Below are 21801 nucleotides of genomic sequence, written 5' to 3'. Positions count from 1 at the left end.
GCTCGAACTAGATGGCTAATTCCGACGGCAAAACTTCTAATCATCGCCATGGAAAAGATTAACCATCTCTGATGTCAGCGGGAAACCACATCCACGAGCTAGTTGATGATCTAAATTGACTTGCAAAGTTTAGACGATTAAAGCTCTTGCAACAACTTTCTTGGACACGAACAGCAATAGTGATCAACATTTTTTTTCTTCATGTATCTGTACCTACGAAAACTCCTTTGTAAAAATCTAAAAAGATTATATACAAATAAAAAAATAAAGATTATTAGGCCTAGGTTTCCCTATCACTATGGGTGATCCCTGCCTATCTTACTGAAGTGCTCGTCTGTCAGGTGTGAAAGTGCAAAAAGAAATCAGTCCACCATCCAAACTAACCTACCTGACCCTACCACCATGAACACTAATTCAGGACAGGAGAATGACTCCCTTCTCCTGAAGGTACTTCCAGTACCAGTTGAGTGTTCTTGTTTAATACACCATTCTTAAACACTATCTTGTTTATTGAGAGATGGAAGTTGCAAGATTTCTTAGACAGGGGGATCGGAGCACGTGTCCTAAAAGCCACTGACCAGTCCAAGCAGAAATGCACATACACCCAATTTTAGATCACTTGTGACCTTTGTTTCAGACCTGTTAAAACATTTTGACAAAATCTGTTGGTGGTCCCCAGTGGCGGCACTTGGAGCCCCTGCCTTACATTAGATTGATGGAATTTATATTTTATAAAGTGTAATAACGTTCCTGCTCCAGGGATGGGGCTGTACATTTGCAGTTTACCAGTAAACTGTCAAAGAAAAAAAAAAAAAGAAAAAAAAATAATATCATCTTGGGACTTCATGGATTGGTCTTTGTAGTTCTTTCCAAGGGGTTACTACTGACTGTTCTCCGCTCCTTGGAAATTAATTTTGGTAATCTTTTGGAGGATCCTTTATTCAAGTTGTTGATTTCAATGTTATTCTGTCAGCCTCTCTCTCCTGGATGATTACAATTCAGTTTATTTAGGCCTATTTGCCATGGCAAACTTTTCAACTGGTTAGTTCCTCTGAACTCCGATTCATAAGGGTCCTTCTTTTTACTATTTTGTACTTTGTATGCAGAATGTTACATTTTTTTTCCCTTTTCCCAGGGTGTTCCTTTCCACCATTCCTTCTCTTCAAGCTTAGATTATTAGGATTACTTTCTCTTGCATCATATCCTTTAAAAGTTAATTAAGTCTGTTTTAATTATGTCTCGTCACATCTACTGAGACAAGTTACTTGCAGGTTCTCCCTCAACTACCATTCTCCCAGTTACCTTCAAGTATGCTGGAGAGCGTCCTCGAATGTCTCGTACCTCGGGAGCCATCTTTCTGGTCTCTTCTTGCTGCCGGCGTGTCTCCTTCAGCGTTCTCTGCTTCGGTTTGGCTTTGCCTCATACCTTCTCTCGGTCAGGAACTGGATACCGAACTGCAATGTGTCTCTGGTGGTGTCAGCAAAGTGTTGTGGACTAGCTGTCCACCACGGCCTCTCCGTGGTCTCGCCACCATCTCTCTCCGGGCTCCTGCCCTTTTAGTTGCTCTTCCTTGGGCCTCCTGGCATATGCGCTTCTCTCTCTCTCTCTCTCTCTCTCTCTCTCTGGATGTGATGTAGCTCGGGCGTCCTCCTGTGGCTACATACGCATTCCTCTCTCCAGGTTTCTCTCATTGTTAGGGAGAATTCTCATGTCTGTGCTTATTCCCTTCAACCTTCGAGACCCCCAGCTCTTTTGCTGGACTTAGGACTTTTTAATTATTTTAACCCTGGAGTGAGTGAGACTTTTCTCACTCTCTCGTGTGTTTTTACCTGATTTTGTTTTCTGTGTTTTCACTGTTTTTGGAGTCTGACAAACTCCATAGGCATCTGCTTTTTGTATGGTGACCCATAGCCCATTCAGAGCAGTGTTTCAGTTTAGATTTCCCATAAGGTTTAAATACCTTCTCTTGTGTGAACTACAGTTCCCAAGACTAGTAAAGTGAAATTGACTTTACTTACCTTTTCTCTTTGCAGGTCCAGCACACACCATCTTATGTGGATTCCCAGGGGGTTACCTAGTAGCGCCTTATCCTACATTCCCATGTAACATTTGTATGGTACTCACTACTTTAAATGGCTGGGGGCAGTGGTTTACTTTTTCCTACCATTGTGCTTTTCTACCGCAGGCTGAACCCTCAGCTGCAGTCCAGCACCCATGGGAGATCATTTTGTCAAAATGGCCCCCTGTCTTCTATTTTTACCATTTTCTGTTTGTGAGGTCGTTCTTGGGATTTACTGTGTGCATTGAGACACGTTCGAGGCCTTTGTTTGTATTGCCGTTGGCGGGCTGCAACCCTGAAGCCTGCCCCTGGCTTCAGTGTGTCGCCCCTGTCCTTTGTCTCTAGGAATGCCTGAGTGCAGGACAGCCACCCTGCTGTGTGATTGACAGCCTACTCTGTGCGTGAATGGGAGAAAACTGCTTAAAAAGCGAGGGTTTTGGGACTACAGGCAGAGTCGACCACTGGGAGAAACACCCAACAAAGAAACCATGAACGAAGCTTGGCGCCATCTCCTGGACCTTTTGAATTGCCCAGTGAAGCCCTACTGCTGTGCTGAACTCCTTTTTCAACTCGACAGAGAAGCTCCTCCAGAACGATTTTTCCCCTTGGGTCGGTGAGACCAACTAATCCAGAGACGAACTCCACTGGATCACCATCCCCGACTGGCTGTGCGTATTCATTGCTGTGAGAACCCAATGCCAGGGGTCGAGTGTCTGTAGTCTAGTGCAAAATATGCCGCCAACTAATCTGTCAAGAAGCTCCAGGAGTCTCCTAACGGCCCTCCAGAAGCAGGACCTCCAGATCCAGAGTCCCCTAACCAGAGTGCAGAACCGAGGAAGCAAAGAAAGTCCAATTGGTGTCCAAGTACCGCAACGGTGCTGTTTACTAAGTGCTGAAACTGCAAAGTGCAGCTGAATCAAAAAGAGCATGTAGCTGCCGACAACCTCCCAAGTACCGCAGCAGGACCCCTCCAGATGTCCTGCCTCTTGTCCCCACGACTGAGGCTCAGGAACAAGGGTCTGCATCGCTGCAGCAAGACAGAATCCAGCTGGACCAATCTTCTTCAAACTAGAGGAACTGATTAGGCTCGGGGTACTTACCTTATTGCCATTTAGCTGCGCTCCTCTCAGTTGGCAATTGCAGTGGCTCACCTTTTAGAGTTGATTCCAACTCTCTTTTCACAGGCTTAACAGCTTGTGACCCTACAAGTGATTTTTCTAGCAACCTCTCCAACTTTGTGCAAGACATTGATCTAAGAAGTGCAACAGATCCATAGACGGTGTCCCAATTGACTTTGGCTGTCCTGGCTCCCTGCAGACTCTCATCTATTGACTTTGATACTGTTTGTCCCTCATAGGTGGTCGCTTGTTGTAGACTGTTACTGCTGGGAAAGGCGTATCTAGATTTCACTGGAAGATTTAGTTGTCCTCACATACACTGAGAAACTGTCTAACCTTTTTCCTTCACTAATCTTTCTGCAACCTGAAAATCTGTAAATTATGCTAGTGAGGTATATAATATAAAAATGCCATTACTCTCCTTATTTTTGAAGTCCCTTCAGTGTGTAGGAATTGTTTAAGAAACATATCCAAAGAGTATCCATTAACTTGTTTTGATTGTGAAAAGCAATTTTAAAGTATATTTACATTGTTACATAAATTGAATTTATAAAGAATGCTTATTTAAAAATTGATGTTAAATAAATATTTATAACTGAAACCTTGAATGGAAGTGTTATTTGGCTACTTGTATTTACAGATTTCATTTGTACAGCTCCACAGCTCACATTTACCCCTCTTCATATAGGCCTGGCTGCTCAGTCACACTACCAACTTGTGTAGTACAGACCTATACCAAAAGGTGGGTTACCTTATAATACCAAGCAGATAAGCAGTGGGATTGGCGTAGTGAGGTTACATTGACTATTTGTTGTACTTGTGCCCAACTAAACAAGCCACACGGCTAGGCTCTACCAAAGCTCTACCAAAATGAAAAGCAACTGTAACATGCCAAATATGGATAACTTTAACGAGTCAGCCCTGACTTGCCTGACAGTAGAACAACTGTAAGATGTGTAAAACTAGGGGTCTGACTCTGAAAGGAAAAAACGTAAACCAATACTAACCAAAATAATGTAGAAGATAATGAGGATGATAGTTTAGAGTAAACCTCCAATCAGCAAGAGGAGTCAGAAGGGAGCCACCCTCTTCCACAGCCTGCCCCTGAACCTCAGTCACTTCCCATTGTGACCCCGCAAGGTCCAAATCTAAGCCCAGCATATATTTCACTTGAAAGACTAAGATTAGAGTTGGAGTTCAAGAAACTGGATGTGCAATCTGAAAACAAACATCGAGAGGTGAAACTAAGAGAAAGAGAAATGCAGCATGAAATGGAAATGAGGAAAACGTCCCTTGATTATGCTTCCCTTTCAGGGTCTTTCAGATCTACTAGTCCCAAGAGGCCTCGCCTGCCTGAAGAAGTAGAAAGTATGTATGAACCTAAACTTGATGTGTTGGATTGGCTGGGTACGTTTGAATACACCTATAGTCTGCAAGAAATAAGTGGGAATGATTTGATTCCATGGCTCGTGTCTAGGCTCCCCCTGAAAGGCTGTGATGCTGTTGGGTGCCAGTGACGGAAAGGATTACGAGTCAGTTAAGCTGGCATTAATAGTCAGATTTGGGAAAACTCCTTCCCAGTACTTTAAGAGGTTTATGACCCTCAAAAAGACTTATGGTACCCCTTGGCCTCCTGGGTATGTGAATGCTTGAAAAACGGAGATGGTTGGGTTAAAGGGTACAGAGCACACGTCTTTGAAGGACTCTTTTTGCTTTAATCTATTTTTGTTGCCTGCTCTCCTGAGCTGAGACAGCAATTGGCTAAAAGTAAATGTATCCTAAAAAGCTAGCATGAGCTGCTGATTTATGGGTAGCCAACAGGGTCACTCAAAGACTCTGGCGCTATTCACAAAAAGGAAGAGGGGAAGCAGCACAAGAAAGAGGGTAAAGAGAATTCTAATTCTAACCACCCGAAAGAGGGCTACAAACATAGCAAGGGTAAATTCTTTGTGAAACCTGGTACACCTAGTGAACCCTCTGGTGCCAAACCAGAGGGAGGTCAACAGAAACCCTCCTTCCAGAGAACATTTGGAAAATGTTTGGTATGTGGGTCTGTAGATCATGTGAAACGGGATCCCAGACAAGGGTAAACCTTCAGGAATCCACACTGCCTCATCCATGATGGAGAAAGAAGCACAAATGGCAAGTGCACACTTTCAACTACTGGCTGAAGACCCCATTGGAGTTCAAGCCAGTGTATCTTTAGTGTCCCTGGGTCTGTGGGAACAACAGAATGTGCATGTTTATAACACCATTCTAGATAACAAAGAATATTATAATGACAGTTTTCTTTTAAATGGGCAGGAGACTCCTGCGATAAGAGACACTGGGGCAAGCATTACAGTTGTTGATGAAAGTCTTTTCAAACCGGAGGATGTAGCTAAGGCACCCAAAAGGTTCCACTAAACTTGCAGGAGGCCCTATCCAAATGGTTCCTATTCTGCCAGCTCACATCCAGTGCAATAACATGACTGTTAGGATCCCTGTTAAGTGTATAGAATGAAGTGCCAGGAAGAGTCCTGTTGGGGAATGACCTGAAGGCTCTTGGAGTAGCGTCTAGTACTCCCAGATCTCCCAGCAAGAAGAATCAGGAGAAAACAAGATTGTCCAGAGAGGCAACCTTGAGACTTTCAGTTTGAGGTTAACGAGATTTCCAATACCTCCAGTCCACAGGAAGGCCACTCTTCAACTTCCAAGAAAAGAAACGAGACTAATGAGAAATCCAAGATCTCTGGGGAAAAAGAAAGGTCTGAAATCTAAACCTGTTCATAGGACAAGGACATCCCTGAGAAGACTGTCCCAGGTCACCATTGTGACCCCTTACCCAGCTGATGCTGAGTGGGGGTACCAACCAAATTCAATGGAATCAGCTACTGGTGACAGAGCGGGAAGAAAACCTTCCCTGCATTGGAGATTTGGATCCTAGAGACCATCCTGAGCTGCAGACTTTACTTGCAGAAGGTGGACCCCCTAGGGCAGACTTCAGCAGAGGACAAAGAGGGTGTCCTGTTCTAGAAGGTCTGAGCCAGCAGACCGCTTCCCAGCTGGAAAGGCAAGAGCCATGGAAGCAGTGGCTCTGCTGGGAGGATGGCCTCCTCTACAGTGAACCTACTGAATCTACCCCAGGGGACAACAGGTGAATGGTAGTGCCCCAGGTGCTGAGACAAAAGTTCCTACAGTTGGCATATGAGATCCCTTTGGCTGGTCTCTTGAGTTTCAAGAGGACCAAAGATAGGCTATCTCTGTACTTCTATTGGCCTAAATTGGGGGCTGATGTAGATAAGTTCTGTAGGAGCTGCCACACTTGTCAGACTTCTGGCAAGAGTGGACTTAAGAACATGGCATCTCTGGTGCCCCTCCCTGTGGTGGGAGTCCCTTTTGAGAGGGTGGGGATTGACATTGTTGGTCCCCTGGACCCTCCAACCTCCTCAGGCAACTGATTTATATTGGTTGTGGTAGACCATGCTACCAGGTATCCTGAGCCCATACCTGTGAGTATTGTTACTGCTCAGGCAGTGGCTAAGGGCCGCCATGGTATTTTTACCAGGGTTGGGTTTCCTAAGGAAGTCATCTCTGACAGGGGATCAAACTTTATGCCCCACTACATGCAGACCATGTGGAAAAAATAGTTACTCACCGTAGTGACTAACATACTCTTAGTCCATAGTCCCCTTTCCTCCATACTGTATGGGCGTCCCTCGAGAGGAACGGGCGACGGAGCCTTTTTCACCAGAAAAATCTTCTTGCACTTCAACTTTAGAGGCGCGCGGGACGCGCCCTTGGGAGCATGCGCTCACCTGACTCCGCCCACCTGCGCCACTCCTCAGTCCCCATTGACGTGTCAACAATATTCAGCATTGCCTAATGACACCAGTATTATTTGGGGGGAGAATGGTGGAATGTATGGAGGAAAGGGGACTATGGACTAAGAGCACGTTTTTCACTACGTTCAGTAACTATTCATTACTCTTACGTCCCATTCCCTTTCCTCCATACTGTATAGGCGATTACATATGAATGTAGCCCCTGGGTGGAGAGGCGACCCTCCTTAAGAAAACAGGTTTCTTCGAACAGCCTGCCTGAATGCCACGTCTGACCTAGAGGCGGTGTCCAAACAATACTGCTTACAGAAAGCCAAAGGAGCGGCCAGGGTAGCCGCCCTGCTGATGACCTGCCACGGCAAATGCTGCTGGGACGCAATGGCCATGGCTCTGACCGCATGGGCATGTAAGTTAGCTGGCACAGGTTTGTGTTGCCCCTCATAGGCCACCTTGCTATGGAGGCCTGGAAACTGGGCCTTGACCCACCGAGAGTGACAAACAAGGTGTCCGACTTGCAGAAGTCCATGGTCCTGTCCAGGTAGTATTTCAGCATGTCTGACATCCAGACGGTGCAAGACCCTCTGAGGCTCGTCCTTGGGGTCGGCGAAGAAAGAAGACCATTACCTCGTTGAGATGGAAGGAGGTGGTCACCTTGGGTAGGAACGTAGGGTACATTCACAGGACGACCCTGTCCTTGTTAAAGGTAGTGTAGGGCTCTGAAGCCACCAGAGACTGGATCTCGCCAACTCTGCGAGTTGAGGTGAGCAGGACTGTCTTTACGGTGACCAGCCTGATGTCCGCGGACACCATTGGCTCAAAAGGTTTGTGCGCTAAAGGCGCCCAACACAACATTAAGGTTCCACACAGGGTGTGGTTTCTTTATATGCGGGTAAAGCCTGTGGAGGCCCGCCAGATGTCGCTTGACCACCGGGTTGGAGGAGAAGAGGCCCTCCTCCGAATTCCTGTAAGCGCCTATGGCTGCCCGATAGGTGTTGCATGTATCCACCTGTACGGCTGAGTGGGCGAGGTGTGCCGAAAAGGAGAGCACGTCGTCCAAGGTGCACTTAAGAGGGTCGATCTCACGAGAGTCAGCCCAATGACAGAATCTAGACCATTTACTCTTTTATTGGCACCTAGTAGCCTTGCTTCTAGCACCCTGGATGACCTCTAGGTTAGACTGAGATAGGCTCAACTGTTTCAGCGTGACTTGCTCAGGAACCAAACTGAGGACTAGTTTGTGAGGAGCAGGGTGGAGTACCCTGCCCCCCTGCTAGGCCAGGCGCTCTTAATTGTCTGCCCCCAGTCTGCCGAGCCTGTTCGCTTCCAGGTTGGATTCCCCCAGGAGGTGGACATCCATGAGGTAGATGTTCTCCAGAGCCCATTCCCACATGCTGACGGCTAGGTTGCCCAGTGAAAGGGATCTGGTACTCCCCTGCTCGTTGACCTAGTACATGCTGGTGGGTTTGTCTGGCTGGATAAGAACCGTCTTGCCCTTGATAATAGGGAGAAAGGTCTTGAGAGCCAGCCATATGTCCTTAACTGCTAGCCAATTGATGTTGTCCCAATCTGTGGGAGAGGAGGGGGGTGGGAGGTAGGAAAGGAATGTACTGGTACGCAGTACCCCGTGGAGACTATGGAGAGGATCCAGGGGTCTGAAGAATTCTGGCATGAACATTGCACATGAAAGGCAGCCTGCTCCCCACCAGAGACACGTGGACCCAAAGGGGCGTGTCATGCCTTCTTTCCCTCTGAGGCTGTTGCGGAGGAGGGGGATTGAAACCCCCCCCCCCCCAGTATCCTCTGGTGCCGACTGTGAGAACAGTCATGTTGCCTGGACCTCTGTTCATGGAAGCCCCGGAACCTGCCAAATGCCCCCACCTTGTCAGAGTGTTGCTGTGACTGGGTGTAGGCCTTGGGCGTGGCCTTCGCAAGACTAGATGAACACCTTGCGGTTTGCGAGCTGTTCTTTTTTATCTAATTCCTCATCCGTGGGGAGTGGAAGAGGTCACTACCCTAGAATGGAAGGTCCAACATGCGTTCCTGGGCCACGGGATTCACTTAGTAGCCCGCAGCCAGGCCGTCCTTCTCATGTACATGGCAATGCCAATGGCCCGGCCACAGGTATCGATGTGGGCCACGGAGGACTCCATGATGTCCTGCGCTATAGCTAGGCTTCTCCTAGGTCAGCCTTGAAGCACGCTTGGCTCTGTGCCGTAAGTTCTGAGAGGAAGTCCGCAATTTCCCGCCAGAGCCATTGGTTAATGGCTGCCAGCATGGCATCCGCGTTGGCTTGACGCAGGTGCAAGGAGGCGTTGGAGTACAGCTTTTTTCCCTGTGCGCCTCAAAGATCTTCTCCTTGCTTAGCAGCCTCGAAGACGAGGTGGCTGAGGACGACTGAGGCTTAGAATAGTGTGATGCCGCAGCGATCACAGAAGAGTGCGGTTGAGGATGCGTCAAAAGCAAGAGTGTATCCCCCTCCATCTGCCTATACTTGGCGTCTTGCCGCCGATTGACAGGTTGGGCCAAGTGCAGCTTGAACCACCTCTTCTTGACCGAGGCAACTACCTCTTTCTGCATCGGGATCCCCGTTTTAGTAGGGGGTCTTAGGGTGAGGACGCGGGGACGAGCGCGTGGTATTACATGGCCGAAGCCAAACCCAGGAGCTCTGGTGAATCCGGTCCGTTCCTGTCGACGTGGAAAAGGGGACTGAGGAGTGGTTGCCGGTGGGCGGAGTCAGGTGAGCGCATGCTCCCAGGGCTACACCCCCACACACCTCTAAAGTTAAAGGAGAAGATTTTTTTGGTGAAAAAGGTTTCGTCTCCCGTCCCTTGCGAAGGACGCCCATACAATATGGAGGAAAGGGGACAGGACGTAAGAGTACTGTGGAGTGACTTAAAAGTTCTCAACAACCTACCGCCCCACACCAATGGGTTGGTGAAAAGGTTTAACCGTACAATGAAGAGCATTATAGGTGCTTTAGACGAACCCCTTGGAAGAAAGCGGGACCTTCTACTAACATGCCTTCTCTTTGCTTATAGAAGTCCTTCAAGCCTCTTCATCCAGTCAGAGGGCCTTTGGCCCTGATCAAGGAATGGTTGGAGAGGGCTCCCTCCCTACAGCCAGTGAGAGTCACTGACTATGTGCTGGGCCTCAAGAAGAGGATGCCACCGATGACGACAGCAGCTTCAGAAAACCTGAAAGCAGGTCAGGCTCTGGTCAAGCATTGGCAAGACCAGAAGGCCAACACGGTGGAGTTTACTCCAGACCAGCTTGTATTGGTTATGGTACCTACAAGGCAGAGGGTCTTACAGGACAAGTCGATTGGACCCTTCAAGGTTGTAGGCGAACTTGGAGAGGTCAACTATTGAGTGGACTTGGGCAACCCCAGGGAGGCCCCTAGGGTCTATCACACTAACTGCCAGAAGGCTTATGTTTCCAGCCCAGAACTAGGAGCTTTGCTCTTAACCTCGGATCAAGAGGAAGAGGAGTGTGAGCCTCTCCCCGATCTCCTCAGGGGACAACCTTCAGATGAGACTATTGAAGGAGATAGATATTACTGGCTACATGGGATTTGGACACCCCACCACTTTCCCATATTTTCCCTGGATTTCAGCCCCTTCACACATGAGACTGTTGCCTGAAATCGGCAAAACATCAATGTGATCGAAGAATGACCGGACAAAGTTCATTTTAAACGTCTCAAGGTAAGGAACAGAGAAAACCATGTTTCAAGGCCCTAGGACTTACCGTTTCCAGGATATATTGGTTCGTCCCAACACCGTAGGCGCTTTCAGGTGAGGCAAATCCCCTATGAGATAGTGTAGTGTATTAAGGAGGAGAGAACCTCACAATGAAACTCGGTGCAGAAGTAATATAGCGCGAACAGATGCATGGCATTAGGAGACACATAAAAAGAAACGCCATTTTATAGTTATGACAATAGCACAGGCTTGCTTCACCGCGCTGCACCAGTCGAGCTCCATGGAAAGATTTTACTAGGCCCAACATCATTAAGGCAGAATTAATCCGTACAGCCAGTTCTCACAGAAGTCCACTTCCCCCCCATGTCCCTTCACTGTTGCAAACATTCAGTATCTTTTAGAGGAATATGCCCTGCAAGAGAGTGAGACAATACCAGGCTCTATGCAGTGCCCATCTATCTCCACTAAGCTGCAAGCAGGCCTCTAACCCAACCCAGTCAGCCCAAAGCCAGCCCCCCACCACTGACTCAACCCCCACAACCCAAGTACAGGGAGGGATAGATTATAGATCAAAGCCAAGGGTGGAGACCTTGGGTCCAGGAAGAGAGGTAGCAAGAAGCCCTGAATGTGTGGGTCAGTGTGACTGTAGTTATCCTCCCCCCCCCCCCTGGCATCAACCAGAGCCGCTCAGGTGCATGCCACAGTGATGTAGTAGGCTTAGTGTGCTAGTTCAGATGTAACACTATTTTATGAGTGACCGATCTTCACCAGACAACAGGATGAGCGCAGCTGACCCATGTGGAGCCTGACCGTCGGCAAAGGAACGAACTACTTGTAGCCTGGCATCCCCTATGGAGCAGGCCTATGTCTATGGACCCGCCAATCAGTGGCGCTAGATTGTACTATATGCGACGACGCCATTTGGCCTTTTAACCTCATGCTTGTTTTATGGTTAACCAGAACGTTCTCGAGCAGCAGAGTCCTTTGCTGATATTTTGTATTCTGTACAATTAAAACCTTATTACCCTTACAAGCTATCTCCTGCCTTATTTCCCTAGAGGGCTGTATTCACTATGTAGTGTGTGTTAAAAAGGGACTTGCCTTCAATATGCACAGCAACGCACTGCGCCAGGGTTAAGCGACATGTGGCGAGAGCGCACAGAAGTCCCAGTATGCTGCAGTACACCAACCCTCCCCTCCAGGCCTGCTCTGTGGTATGTCAGCCATCTGCATGTGCCCGTTCTCAGTATAGTTTACGTCAGAGTGCAAACATCAACTGATCAGCAACTTGGAACAGAGACCTACACAATCATCGATTTTCAACAATTGATGAGTGTTATCATGTCTCTCTACAGAACCCACGCGAAGTATGGGTACTTTTTGCTAGTAGACAATAAAAACTTGTCATCATAACAACTATCATTTACATTGATAATCTGCCAGGAACATCATGCTAAGATGTTTTAAATGATGTAGAACATCTGACCTACATGCCTTGAACAGTTAAAATAAATGCTGGACGAATATGCATTTATTATACAAGTATAAATTACAAAGATACCTTCACTAGCCCGGCTTCAGGCCCATCACGGTCAAAGGCATGACGAGCTTTGACAATAGAGAGGATGACGCCCTGCATGGCTGGGCTTAGCATCACCTAACAGAGGGAAAGAAAGAAGCAAACAAAAAAGACAGAAGAAAGACTGCAGTGAAGAAAGGAAAAAAAAAACACAAAGAAACAAAAAAACAAAAGTGACTTTCATACAACAGTAAAACCAGGATGAACTAATTAATGCCAATGAAATTCAATAGTCAACCAGAATACTAAAAAGCAGTGAGTGTAGTGACTCAAAACAGACAAAAGTGGAGAAAAAGCATGAAGGCATGGGAAGTTGGATCTCAAGCTTGTAGCATACACTTAAAAAATTTGAATTATTCACTGCAACATCTAGTGAATATTACAGGTGCCCAACCCACAGTGGGCCCTTATCTTTAAGATGAGAACTATATAAAATCCGCAGGGGATATCTCCCTTTATATTGCAACTATTTAGCAAAGTAATTCTAAAATTCATTTAATCTCAAATACGATTCATCAGGTCGCACACACTCTTCAAAAGAGCTTTGTAATTAGAGGATATTGGTAAATGGATGATGCCTTCATCTGCTGAGTTGTAGAGACATTACTGCTAACTAAGCTAACATTCAGATTTAAATCCCAACCCATGGGATTTACATAACGAGGTACCCACCAATCTTTACAAGCAGGGCTAAGCAGAGACCAAGGGAGGGGCTTGGGTTTTGTTGTAGACAATACCGGATCTATGAAGACTCAAAATTAAGGAGGGACTTTACAAACATGAGAAGTTTGAGAAATGCGTCTTGCAACCCAAAGGTACTGCAATAAAAGTGGACCAGCATATATTCTAGTTTCTAGATTAACAAACATAACCGCTTGAGATCAGTGAAATGGGCTTTCGGAAGCATGGAACTTAGGAGGGATGCATTTTTTCATCCAGGGCTTGGCTTTGAAAAAACAGTACACTGCCATTACCAACCAAACAAGTCCCCCTTAAATTCTGAAAGCTTTGCACCACTAATCTTTTCAAATCTATTCGCTAAGATTCAGCAAACCCTTACAGATGGTTGTACCAACCGAATCATTTTATGAAATGTTTCGGTTTATGTTATATATCAGGGACTGTTTAAGCACTACATGCCTTAAAAGGAACACAAACACACACCCGCAACATAGTTTGTCTCAAAATACAATTTTTCATGCATGTTCAGTGATTAGCCATTTTCCAATAAAGCAAAAGGTTACACCAGTGCCCAACCTGACATCACAATTATATAGGCACACTTATTGGCAAACAGATGAAGCGTCTTACAAATAGCAGACCGTCATATTTTTAGAGAGAAATTCATGCAAAGCTTTCACAAAGATAATGTCCACCACACTTGTTCATGAGAAGTGATACTTCTACTAATTTAACAGTCAATGTTGGAAATTCAACACAACTTTACAAAGAATAACCAACCCCGCCCCCCTTACAGGTGGCAAAACAGTTACAATATTAAAGTCCTGCACTCAGCTCTGTACCTCCTCATTATATCCGTCAGCATCGGATCTAACCAGAATCCTTCCGACACTGGGAATATCCACCTCAGAGACGTGGGAGCTGGACAGAGCCTCTGCCCGTGGGCTGCTAGGCTCCTGCTTGTTTTCTGATTGAGCTTGGGTGGCATGCTTGCATTCAGTCGACCCACCCTCTGCATCGGCCTCGTTTGGCTGCAGCGGCACAAAGGGAGAAAAATTAGAAGAAAGAGGACGATGGTGGAAGTTGGTGAAGACAGAAAAGAATAATAGAAAGAAGAGACCCAAGGCATGCCAGCTTCCCTCAAGCCCTCAACCTGCTCACATGTTCTGTTAATAAGCAGAGCTTAGCTTTTCCCAACACCACTACATTCACTCCTGCCTTTACTTTATGCTGGCTATCGTTAAACATTGCAAAGGCATTATCCCTTGATGTGTAGATGGGAGTAGAAAGTAGAGAAAAGCATGAATGCCACAGGTCACCCGCTTCCTGTACCAAAAGAGACACTGATGACTGACAAGAGTGGCACCAAACCAACAGGAAAGCAGATTCACACGCATCAGTGCCACATTACATATTAGCATAGTGCGATGGTCTCAGGAAGGTGGCTAGTCAAGCCAACTCTACACAGGTGAACACCAACAATGGCACCCTGTGTTCTAAGGGTGGTAGCCGATGTAGGCACACTGAAGAGTATAAATGCAACCCCAGAGCAGCAGGTGTTCTTTAAATGCAGCACTTCCAAGATGGTGGCCAATATTGGAACATGACATTTCTGTACCGCCCCATTCTGCACTATACATTGCTTCCCTCACACTGAGCTATAAACCGCCCACCCTACCATCAACCAAAAATTAAGAACTATTCAGCTAAACTTTAGTTCCATGCAAAGCCATTTCCCCATAACACCATTTGGACTCGTGAAAGAGTACAGGCTGGCCCAATAGAAAGAAGAGGTAACATGCGCTGTAAGGATCAGTCCCCACATCACCCAGACAAAGTATGGCACAGACACCTTTTCTCATCATGCATGCTGGGGGATGGGTTGAAGGGACTCTGCTGGCCATAATAATTCATCAAACTAAAAAGAGTTGGGACCCAGTGTGAAAACCATTGTTGACTAATCAACAGAAAAGTAGGAAAGCATAAAAACAGTGCGGCTTCCCTGTACGAAAGCAGAGTACTTACTGTGGATTATACTGTGGCATGGTTACAAACATACCCAAAGAGCCATCAAACACTGACACACAAACAGTAACTTACTATGTTAACAGCTGGGTTTAAGCAGCACTGGCAAAGCCAATGCTCTGTGGCTATCATTTGTGAACCAACGTTACAAATGGCCCGATAATCATTTTGTGAGCCTGGTATAGTCACTGAAGGCAAAGTATAAGCTCACAGGTGGCGCCAATATGCCAACTGCAGTCTCAAATGATCCATTAACGCCATCATATTCTGGTGAGTTATCATATGTAGGGTATGTTCATGTGGCTACCATCACATGTCAAGTGCAGTCTCGATCTTTGACTCCCATAGCGAAAGGAAGTATCTTGAAAATAAAGGTCTCCAGCCATGGGGAGTTTCCATCACCTGATCCATATGCAGCGTTGATTGAAATTTGTCAATTATGTACATTCAGCGCCTAAATAATTCTACAAAATGGGCGCACAAGACCCACAGGTCGAGGAAATTACTAAAGTTACTAATTTATGTTAGCTTTGTGATTTTATATAGCATGTTCACAAACGCACTTTACATGTAAAATATGGTACAAATGATACAATGTGTTGAAATGAAGATAGATTAATATTGTTTTCCTCCCAGGTAGGTGTAGGAAGCCGCCATAGATGGTCACTTTATTTGCAAGCCCTGGCCAGAGCACAGGGAGTAGCCTTCATGTGCCCACAAAATACCCACACTCACCATGAGACGCCATCGTCCTTTGCTATGAAAAGTGGAGATACGATGGCAATACTTCTTTGCTGTACTTTAAAAAAATACTTTTGCAAGTAATCAAAATTGATCAATATCACAAGTGTCTTTAAAGCGGTTACCAAGACAACAGAGCACTAAAGTTCCAACAGAATCAGAGCCTGAATGACTAGAAGGCAAGAACCGAAGAATGTTGACAACCCGTTGTTGGTATGTGATAACTTAAGCCTTGCAACAGCTCTTGCAGGGGGAAAATAAATTACATGTTGGCAACAGTAATACTCTGGTGGGGGATGGGGTGGGGGATGGAGCGGGGGAGAGGGAGGGGGGTCAACATTCCTTGTAGTAAGGTATCCCATTGTTAGGCAGAAACCTGTGCAGTTGGCAGTAAACCCAATTGGTAGCAGTCTGCACCACCCACATTTACCTGGTAGCTGTGGCTGAGCAGTCAGACTTCTCTCAAGAAGAGTTGGGCAGTATATAGAGTATACACATTAGGTACCGAAATACAGTAGCACAAGCAAACACTGACCAGAGCTTTGGTATAAAAGTATATAATTATTTATTTAAAAGCACACTTGTAAAAATACACTAACATGGCAAGCAAGTTCAAAACACAGTCACTATCAATATATGTACATCCCCGATTACTTATTGAACAGAGGTGAGCGCTTAACCTAAGATGGCACTCCAATACGTTAGTTAAAAAGGGAGGGAAAAGGCAGAATTAGAAAGCACACAATACCAACACTTTTAAAAGAACCACAGCAAGGCAAGAAAGGCAGAGTCTACGGTAGAGCAAGGAAGTTCATAGGCCAGGCCCACTCTTGGAGAGAGCAAGGCGGAATGTGTCCAAGATCACACAGTTGAATTGTACTTTAGAAGTCTTTGCAGATAGTTCAAAAGGAGTTGGATCAGTTCGGAAAAAGTTAGTTAGCAGGTCCCATGTCACCCCAGGATAGAGAGTCAAGGATTTATGGGACACCTTGAACAGTCTGTAGCAAGGGAGACCAGGCGCAACACAGTACCTGAAATGGTGCGAAAGCTCCAGCGGGGGCAGTTGTTCCTGGCAGCGGGTGCAAGTTGGTGCTTCATCCAGGGAAAGAGAGGATCTCGAAGTGGAGGAAAGCTGGAGGTCGTTGCACTGCCAGGGAAGAAACCAGCCGCGGAGTTTCCCGGTTAAAAGGTACTACCCTTTTATTCGCGGTAGTGGTGAAGCGTGGCTATCCAGCCGCTGGGGTGCTTGGCACGAGCGATTCGACCACGAGACGATCCAGGAAGGCGAAAAAGAGGGCGAACTGGTTATCCCCACCAGTTCAAAGGAAGAAGACTCTCCGGGATGAAGATCTTCTCTGTTGTCGGGAAGTGGTGAGGCGGTTCAGCAGGGCTCCACCGGTGGTGTCGTCGTTGCAGGTCGGCTCAGCTTCTCTCTCTTCAGATTCTTTGGTCCTGTGGCGACTTCTGAAGTTCCTGTCCCCAAAGCCCTGCTTTTATGCAGAAAACCCCCATTCATCAGTCCTAGCTGTCACTCAAACATGCTAAGTGGTGAGCCGGGCTGCTCACCACTGGGCCAATCACACAAGAGTGCAACTTGAGTTGCCGAGGCAACTCAGTCCAGGGTGACTAAACCCCCCTCCCACACATCCTGTAGACCCAGACAGAGTGGCACCACTTTTGGAGGCTTCTGTGCAGAAGCCCGCCAAAAAGTGGAACAAAGGGCTCGACTTGGGTTAGAGTTACAAAAGCGAACACAGACTCCATTTTGGCACCGAGTTCTGGCAAAAAATCCCAACCAGTGAGTTAATATTAATTAAATAAACCAGCGGTATGTTTGAGGCTATGCTAAAAAGTGGTAGCCTCGAACAATGGGAAAATCCCATAGGAATATATTTGTGGTCGAATATAAAAAGTAGTATCCACTGCCACCAGCCAAAACTCGATCAGGGGGGACTGGACAGTGCCCCATCGAACAACAGACCCAGGGGCAATCGAATTGCCCCTACCAGTACGTCCACAATATGATGGTTTGTACTGGTTCTGTTCACAATTTAGGACTAGTAAAGCCAATGGTGACTTTACATGCTCTGGGAGACAGTAGCCAGTCCCAGGGTGCAGAGTCTATGTTTCGGGGTCACTATGACACCCCTGTGTTACTGCACAGAGGGTACTGTGTAACACACATACCAAAAACACATGAAGCCCTATGGAGTAAAAGACCCCATAGCCCACAACACACATTACAAAGTCAAAGGATATCTCAAATCATGTCTAAGAGTGGGAGAAAAAGAGTCTCACTCTTGGCAGGAGAAAAAAATAAACCCCAAAAATCCAGCAAAGCTGCTGGGGGACTCACTAGGTTTGGGAAATTAGCTTTAACAGAGAATTCTCCCTTACACCCATGAGAGGGGATATAAGGTACTTGTTCATTGGTGGATGCTGTGTCTACACCAAAAGCCTAGGAAGGCTACTCTCGGGAAAAGGGTTGCAAAATCCGAGCAAGGAGGAATCCAGAGAAGAAGCCAAAGAGCATGCTCAGTGCTAAATCTTTGCAACGGTGTGATCATGAAGTGTGCTATAATGTGTGATATTCAAGTAGTGACCTTGGCACTATATGCTGGGAAGATTAGGTCCTTGGGTCCTTCTTGGGAGCAGACCTTTATGTTAGCTGGGAAACATTCCTTCAAGACCTTCATCCCATCGACAACTTTATAGAAACTAGAGCTGTAGCGCAGTCTGAAGGCATGGACTTCACAAAGCGTCAAAGTTCCCTGGGAGCATTATTCATGCCACACTTTTCTTTCCTGGCCCATTCTGCACACTTAAGTCAGAATTCCAATTTGGGGATTCTACGGCCACTTTTGGGGGCTCTTCACCCTTCTACCCCCTGCCTGTCTTTTTTGGTGGCCAGGTGGACTTTTCCTGAAGCGCTGTCGCCTGCCCACCCCCTCCCTCACCCTCCACAGACCTCTATGTCCCTTTGTACTTTGTAAGCTACATGGTATTGGGTCAACCCTAAAGAATCTCGTCCTCTCAGGATCCCCTATTTTTACCCTAAGGTGATTTTATCATCCTACACAGATTTTAGGGAGGAAGTTGATGGCAGCTATACAGTAGTTTACTGTAGTTTTGGCTTCATCAGGGGTGCAAACCACTTTACCCATGGAGAGCCCAATATTCTATTTTCCCTCTATACTTCTCTTGGTTCTATTGTTAAGTCATTTGAATTGTCCGTTCATTTTTATACCCATGACACACAAATCTTTCTTTCCACTTTTTCTGAATCCCTTCACTAAACTATCTCTTCCTGTCTCCAGGTTGTTCACTCTTGGATGCATTCACACTTTCTTCACCAAAATGCATCCAAGACTTAAACCTTATTTTTTTACTCCTTCCTCCGTCTGTAGTACTTTTCTCCTGGCAGTGAAGGAGTACGTCGAAGAAGCTGTAGCTGTGTGAGAATGTGAGACTCTGAGACTCTGACACACAGTTCGGTGCGGCTTGATGTGCCACGCGCTGGGCCCTTTCCTCTAACACCCAGGAGGAACTGCTGCAGGGGGTTTGACCGAAGGTGCTGTGCCACGTTTGGGTGCCTGCAGTGTTGCACCCTTGCTCTCCCGCGCCCTGTTCTCCCTGTCGAGCCCAGCTGTGCCAGAGACTGAGATCGGGCAGGTGAATCCTACGACAGGCGACAAGCTGGCAGCCAGATACATTCCTTGAACCATAACCCCCCCTTATCCATCTGATACACGAGGCTCTAGCGCGGTCAGTGTAGGCCGCACCCCCGCTACAGCCAAAGTGATCGTGGTGGAAGTGGGGTGGGGCAGTGTCCTGTTCCCTTGTAGGTGGCTGGGAGTGTCTCTACGAGCGATGTCGGCCGTTTGTGCAACTGCACGATCAGCGCAAGGCGTAGGAAGTAACAAGCAGTAAGCGACTCGCGAGGTGCGTCTTTGGTGTTTAGTGTGTACTGTGCACTGTTAGCCTAACTAGGGCCGGGTGGTAGACATTGCTGAAGCACCTCAAGTATATTACTATTCTGACTCTGGCACATAGTCCAGTATTGGCACTCTTTACTGGGAAGCCAAGCCCAATTTTTGGGTCGTAAACTCATTATGACCAAACCCAAAATACAACGTAGACCAGGGCTGCGGAGCGGTGTGGTTAAGTTGGGCAAATGCCCAAAGAGTCACGCGGGAGCAGTAGGGAGATCGGCCACGGCGCCTTCTACTAAGAAGAACAAAAAATAAAGTAAGCACGACCATCTGGCGAGGATAACTGGCTACTTTGAGGCTGTCCATAAAAATAGACCTACATCATTGGCTTGTCAATTACCTGTTAAATCCATTGGCACTTATGACCTGTCCGAAGGGGGGGGGCAGGGGGGAGTGGGGGGACTATCCACAAATCACCAGTCGATGCCCATGGGATCGGGCTAGTTGAAGACTTCAACAAACGCATACTTAGTCCCATCTCATCAATTGATAATAATGGGCCATTGCTTCACTTCTGGCACACACTGAAGCTTAACTCTTTGGGGGTTATTCCACTATGGCCTGAGAACGCCACCGAGGGTAACTTGTCCAGCAGCCCTAACCTTGCTGTATTGTCTGACAGGTCTGAGTCAGTTGGGGGGATAGCTTGGACGAAGAATCATTGAATTCTCCTTGGATAGACGTTCAGCAGGCTGGAATTAATTCGATATCTACTAGGATTAACACAATACTGGCCAAAGTAGAGGGCCTTTTCTCCCTCTGCTCTGAAATGGCCACTGACCAACTACAACTAAAGTCAATTACGGCAAAGGTGGCTGATTTCATATTGGACAACTATTCAGAGATCACTGCAGACAGCCAGGAAGGTATTAAAGGTTCAAGGCCTCAGGAGGAGGTAAAAAGTGACCAGCTGGTAATAACTAAATCTACAAAGAAAGGTGCGAACCCGGCAGTTCACCCTACTGATACATTGGTCGACCCGGGAGCCTGGGTTCCCCCACTCGGTGGCACTCTCCTGACCCAGGACTCACTAAATCCTGCCACCTGTAACAAAAGATGATGCATTGGATGCGCTTTGGAATGAGATTTCAATGATGAAGTCATTCACCAATAAGTAGTAAGAAAGCTATGCAAGGTGGATCCATTGAAGGCACTCAAAGCTGTTAAACAGTTCATTTATTTGCCTAAACCCTTCGCACCATTTCCTGCCAGGCGTTCAAGGAGGGGCTTAACTGCCTCGATGGATGGCCAAAAAGCTTTCACTAAAATTTAGAGTGACGGTTCGACGAGACAAATAACTGAGAGGTCCACTGGATAAATGGGCTTCTACAAGAGTCAAGTCCTCCCTGGTGCCCGAGAATGCTATATTTAAAAGCCAGGAAAAAGCCCTGGAGCTTAAGGGTGCATCCGGCAATCGGCCGAGAGGTATGGTGGTGAATCGTGATGGCAGGCGGCTACGGGCCGCAGTGAGCTGTTCTACGAAAGATGGGGCTCTGAATAATGAAGAGTCCTGCTTGCATGGGGCTGATTGGTGGGGTGGATTGCAACTAGAGGGGAGTGGTGCCAGAGCAGTGGACGGTCAGATGGCTACACGGACTGATGCACAAGTTACTTTTAAACACCCTCCAACGGACCATCCTCCTATTGAGCGTTCTACGCATGGTCCCTTTGTAAAACTTGAAGAACTGTCCCCTACTTTGTATAGCCCATTCCTGAATCGATCATCCCTGCTTGCTACAAATTTGGAAGCAAATCCCTAGGCTGGCAAGTATTAGCAGCAGAGACATGGCACGCATTGAACTTCCACCATGGGACACTGTGCCAAATTGGGCGCTGATAAAATTCGAGTCCCCCGCGAAGGTCTCATTATGATGTATGGATGCTTTGCATACATTTGGATACAAATTGACAGTATGTTGTAAATGACCATAGCTGATGAATAATGCTTGTCCTGGTCCACGGGCAACTGGCTCGGATGGGTATATTAAGCCACTATCCGGGGCCCTCGCTAGACCTCGAAGGGGGCCCAGCTTTGATTGCTTTCACCAAGAGAGCATCAAGTCTGGAAAGGCAAGGTCACACGG

At 46.8% G+C, this 21801-nt stretch overlaps 1 protein-coding gene across 4 annotated transcripts in view; it reads right to left on the bottom strand.

Annotated features, from left to right (window-relative positions):
- USP28 (ubiquitin specific peptidase 28) overlaps positions 1-21801 on the bottom strand; it is a 977853-nt gene that overhangs the window by 307130 nt on the left and 648922 nt on the right. Inside the window, exons 19-20 of one of the 4 annotated variants that reach the window (XM_069614230.1) lie at positions 13802-13990; positions 12261-12356 (exon numbers count right to left, since the gene is read on the bottom strand). The exons of 2 other annotated variants lie outside the window; for them this stretch is intronic. In XM_069614230.1, coding sequence (XP_069470331.1) covers positions 12261-12356; positions 13802-13990 — 285 coding nt within the window. The remainder of the gene's footprint in view (positions 1-12260; positions 12357-13801; positions 13991-21801) is intronic. One more of the 4 variants, XM_069614231.1, reaches the window with a different exon arrangement.

The sequence above is a fragment of the Ambystoma mexicanum genome, chromosome 9 (genome assembly GCF_040938575.1).
Source record: "Ambystoma mexicanum isolate Mex_15411 chromosome 9, UKY_AmexF1_1, whole genome shotgun sequence".
Classification (NCBI taxonomy): domain Eukaryota; kingdom Metazoa; phylum Chordata; class Amphibia; order Caudata; family Ambystomatidae; genus Ambystoma; species Ambystoma mexicanum.
This window is presented reverse-complemented; position numbering and strand designations above follow the sequence as displayed.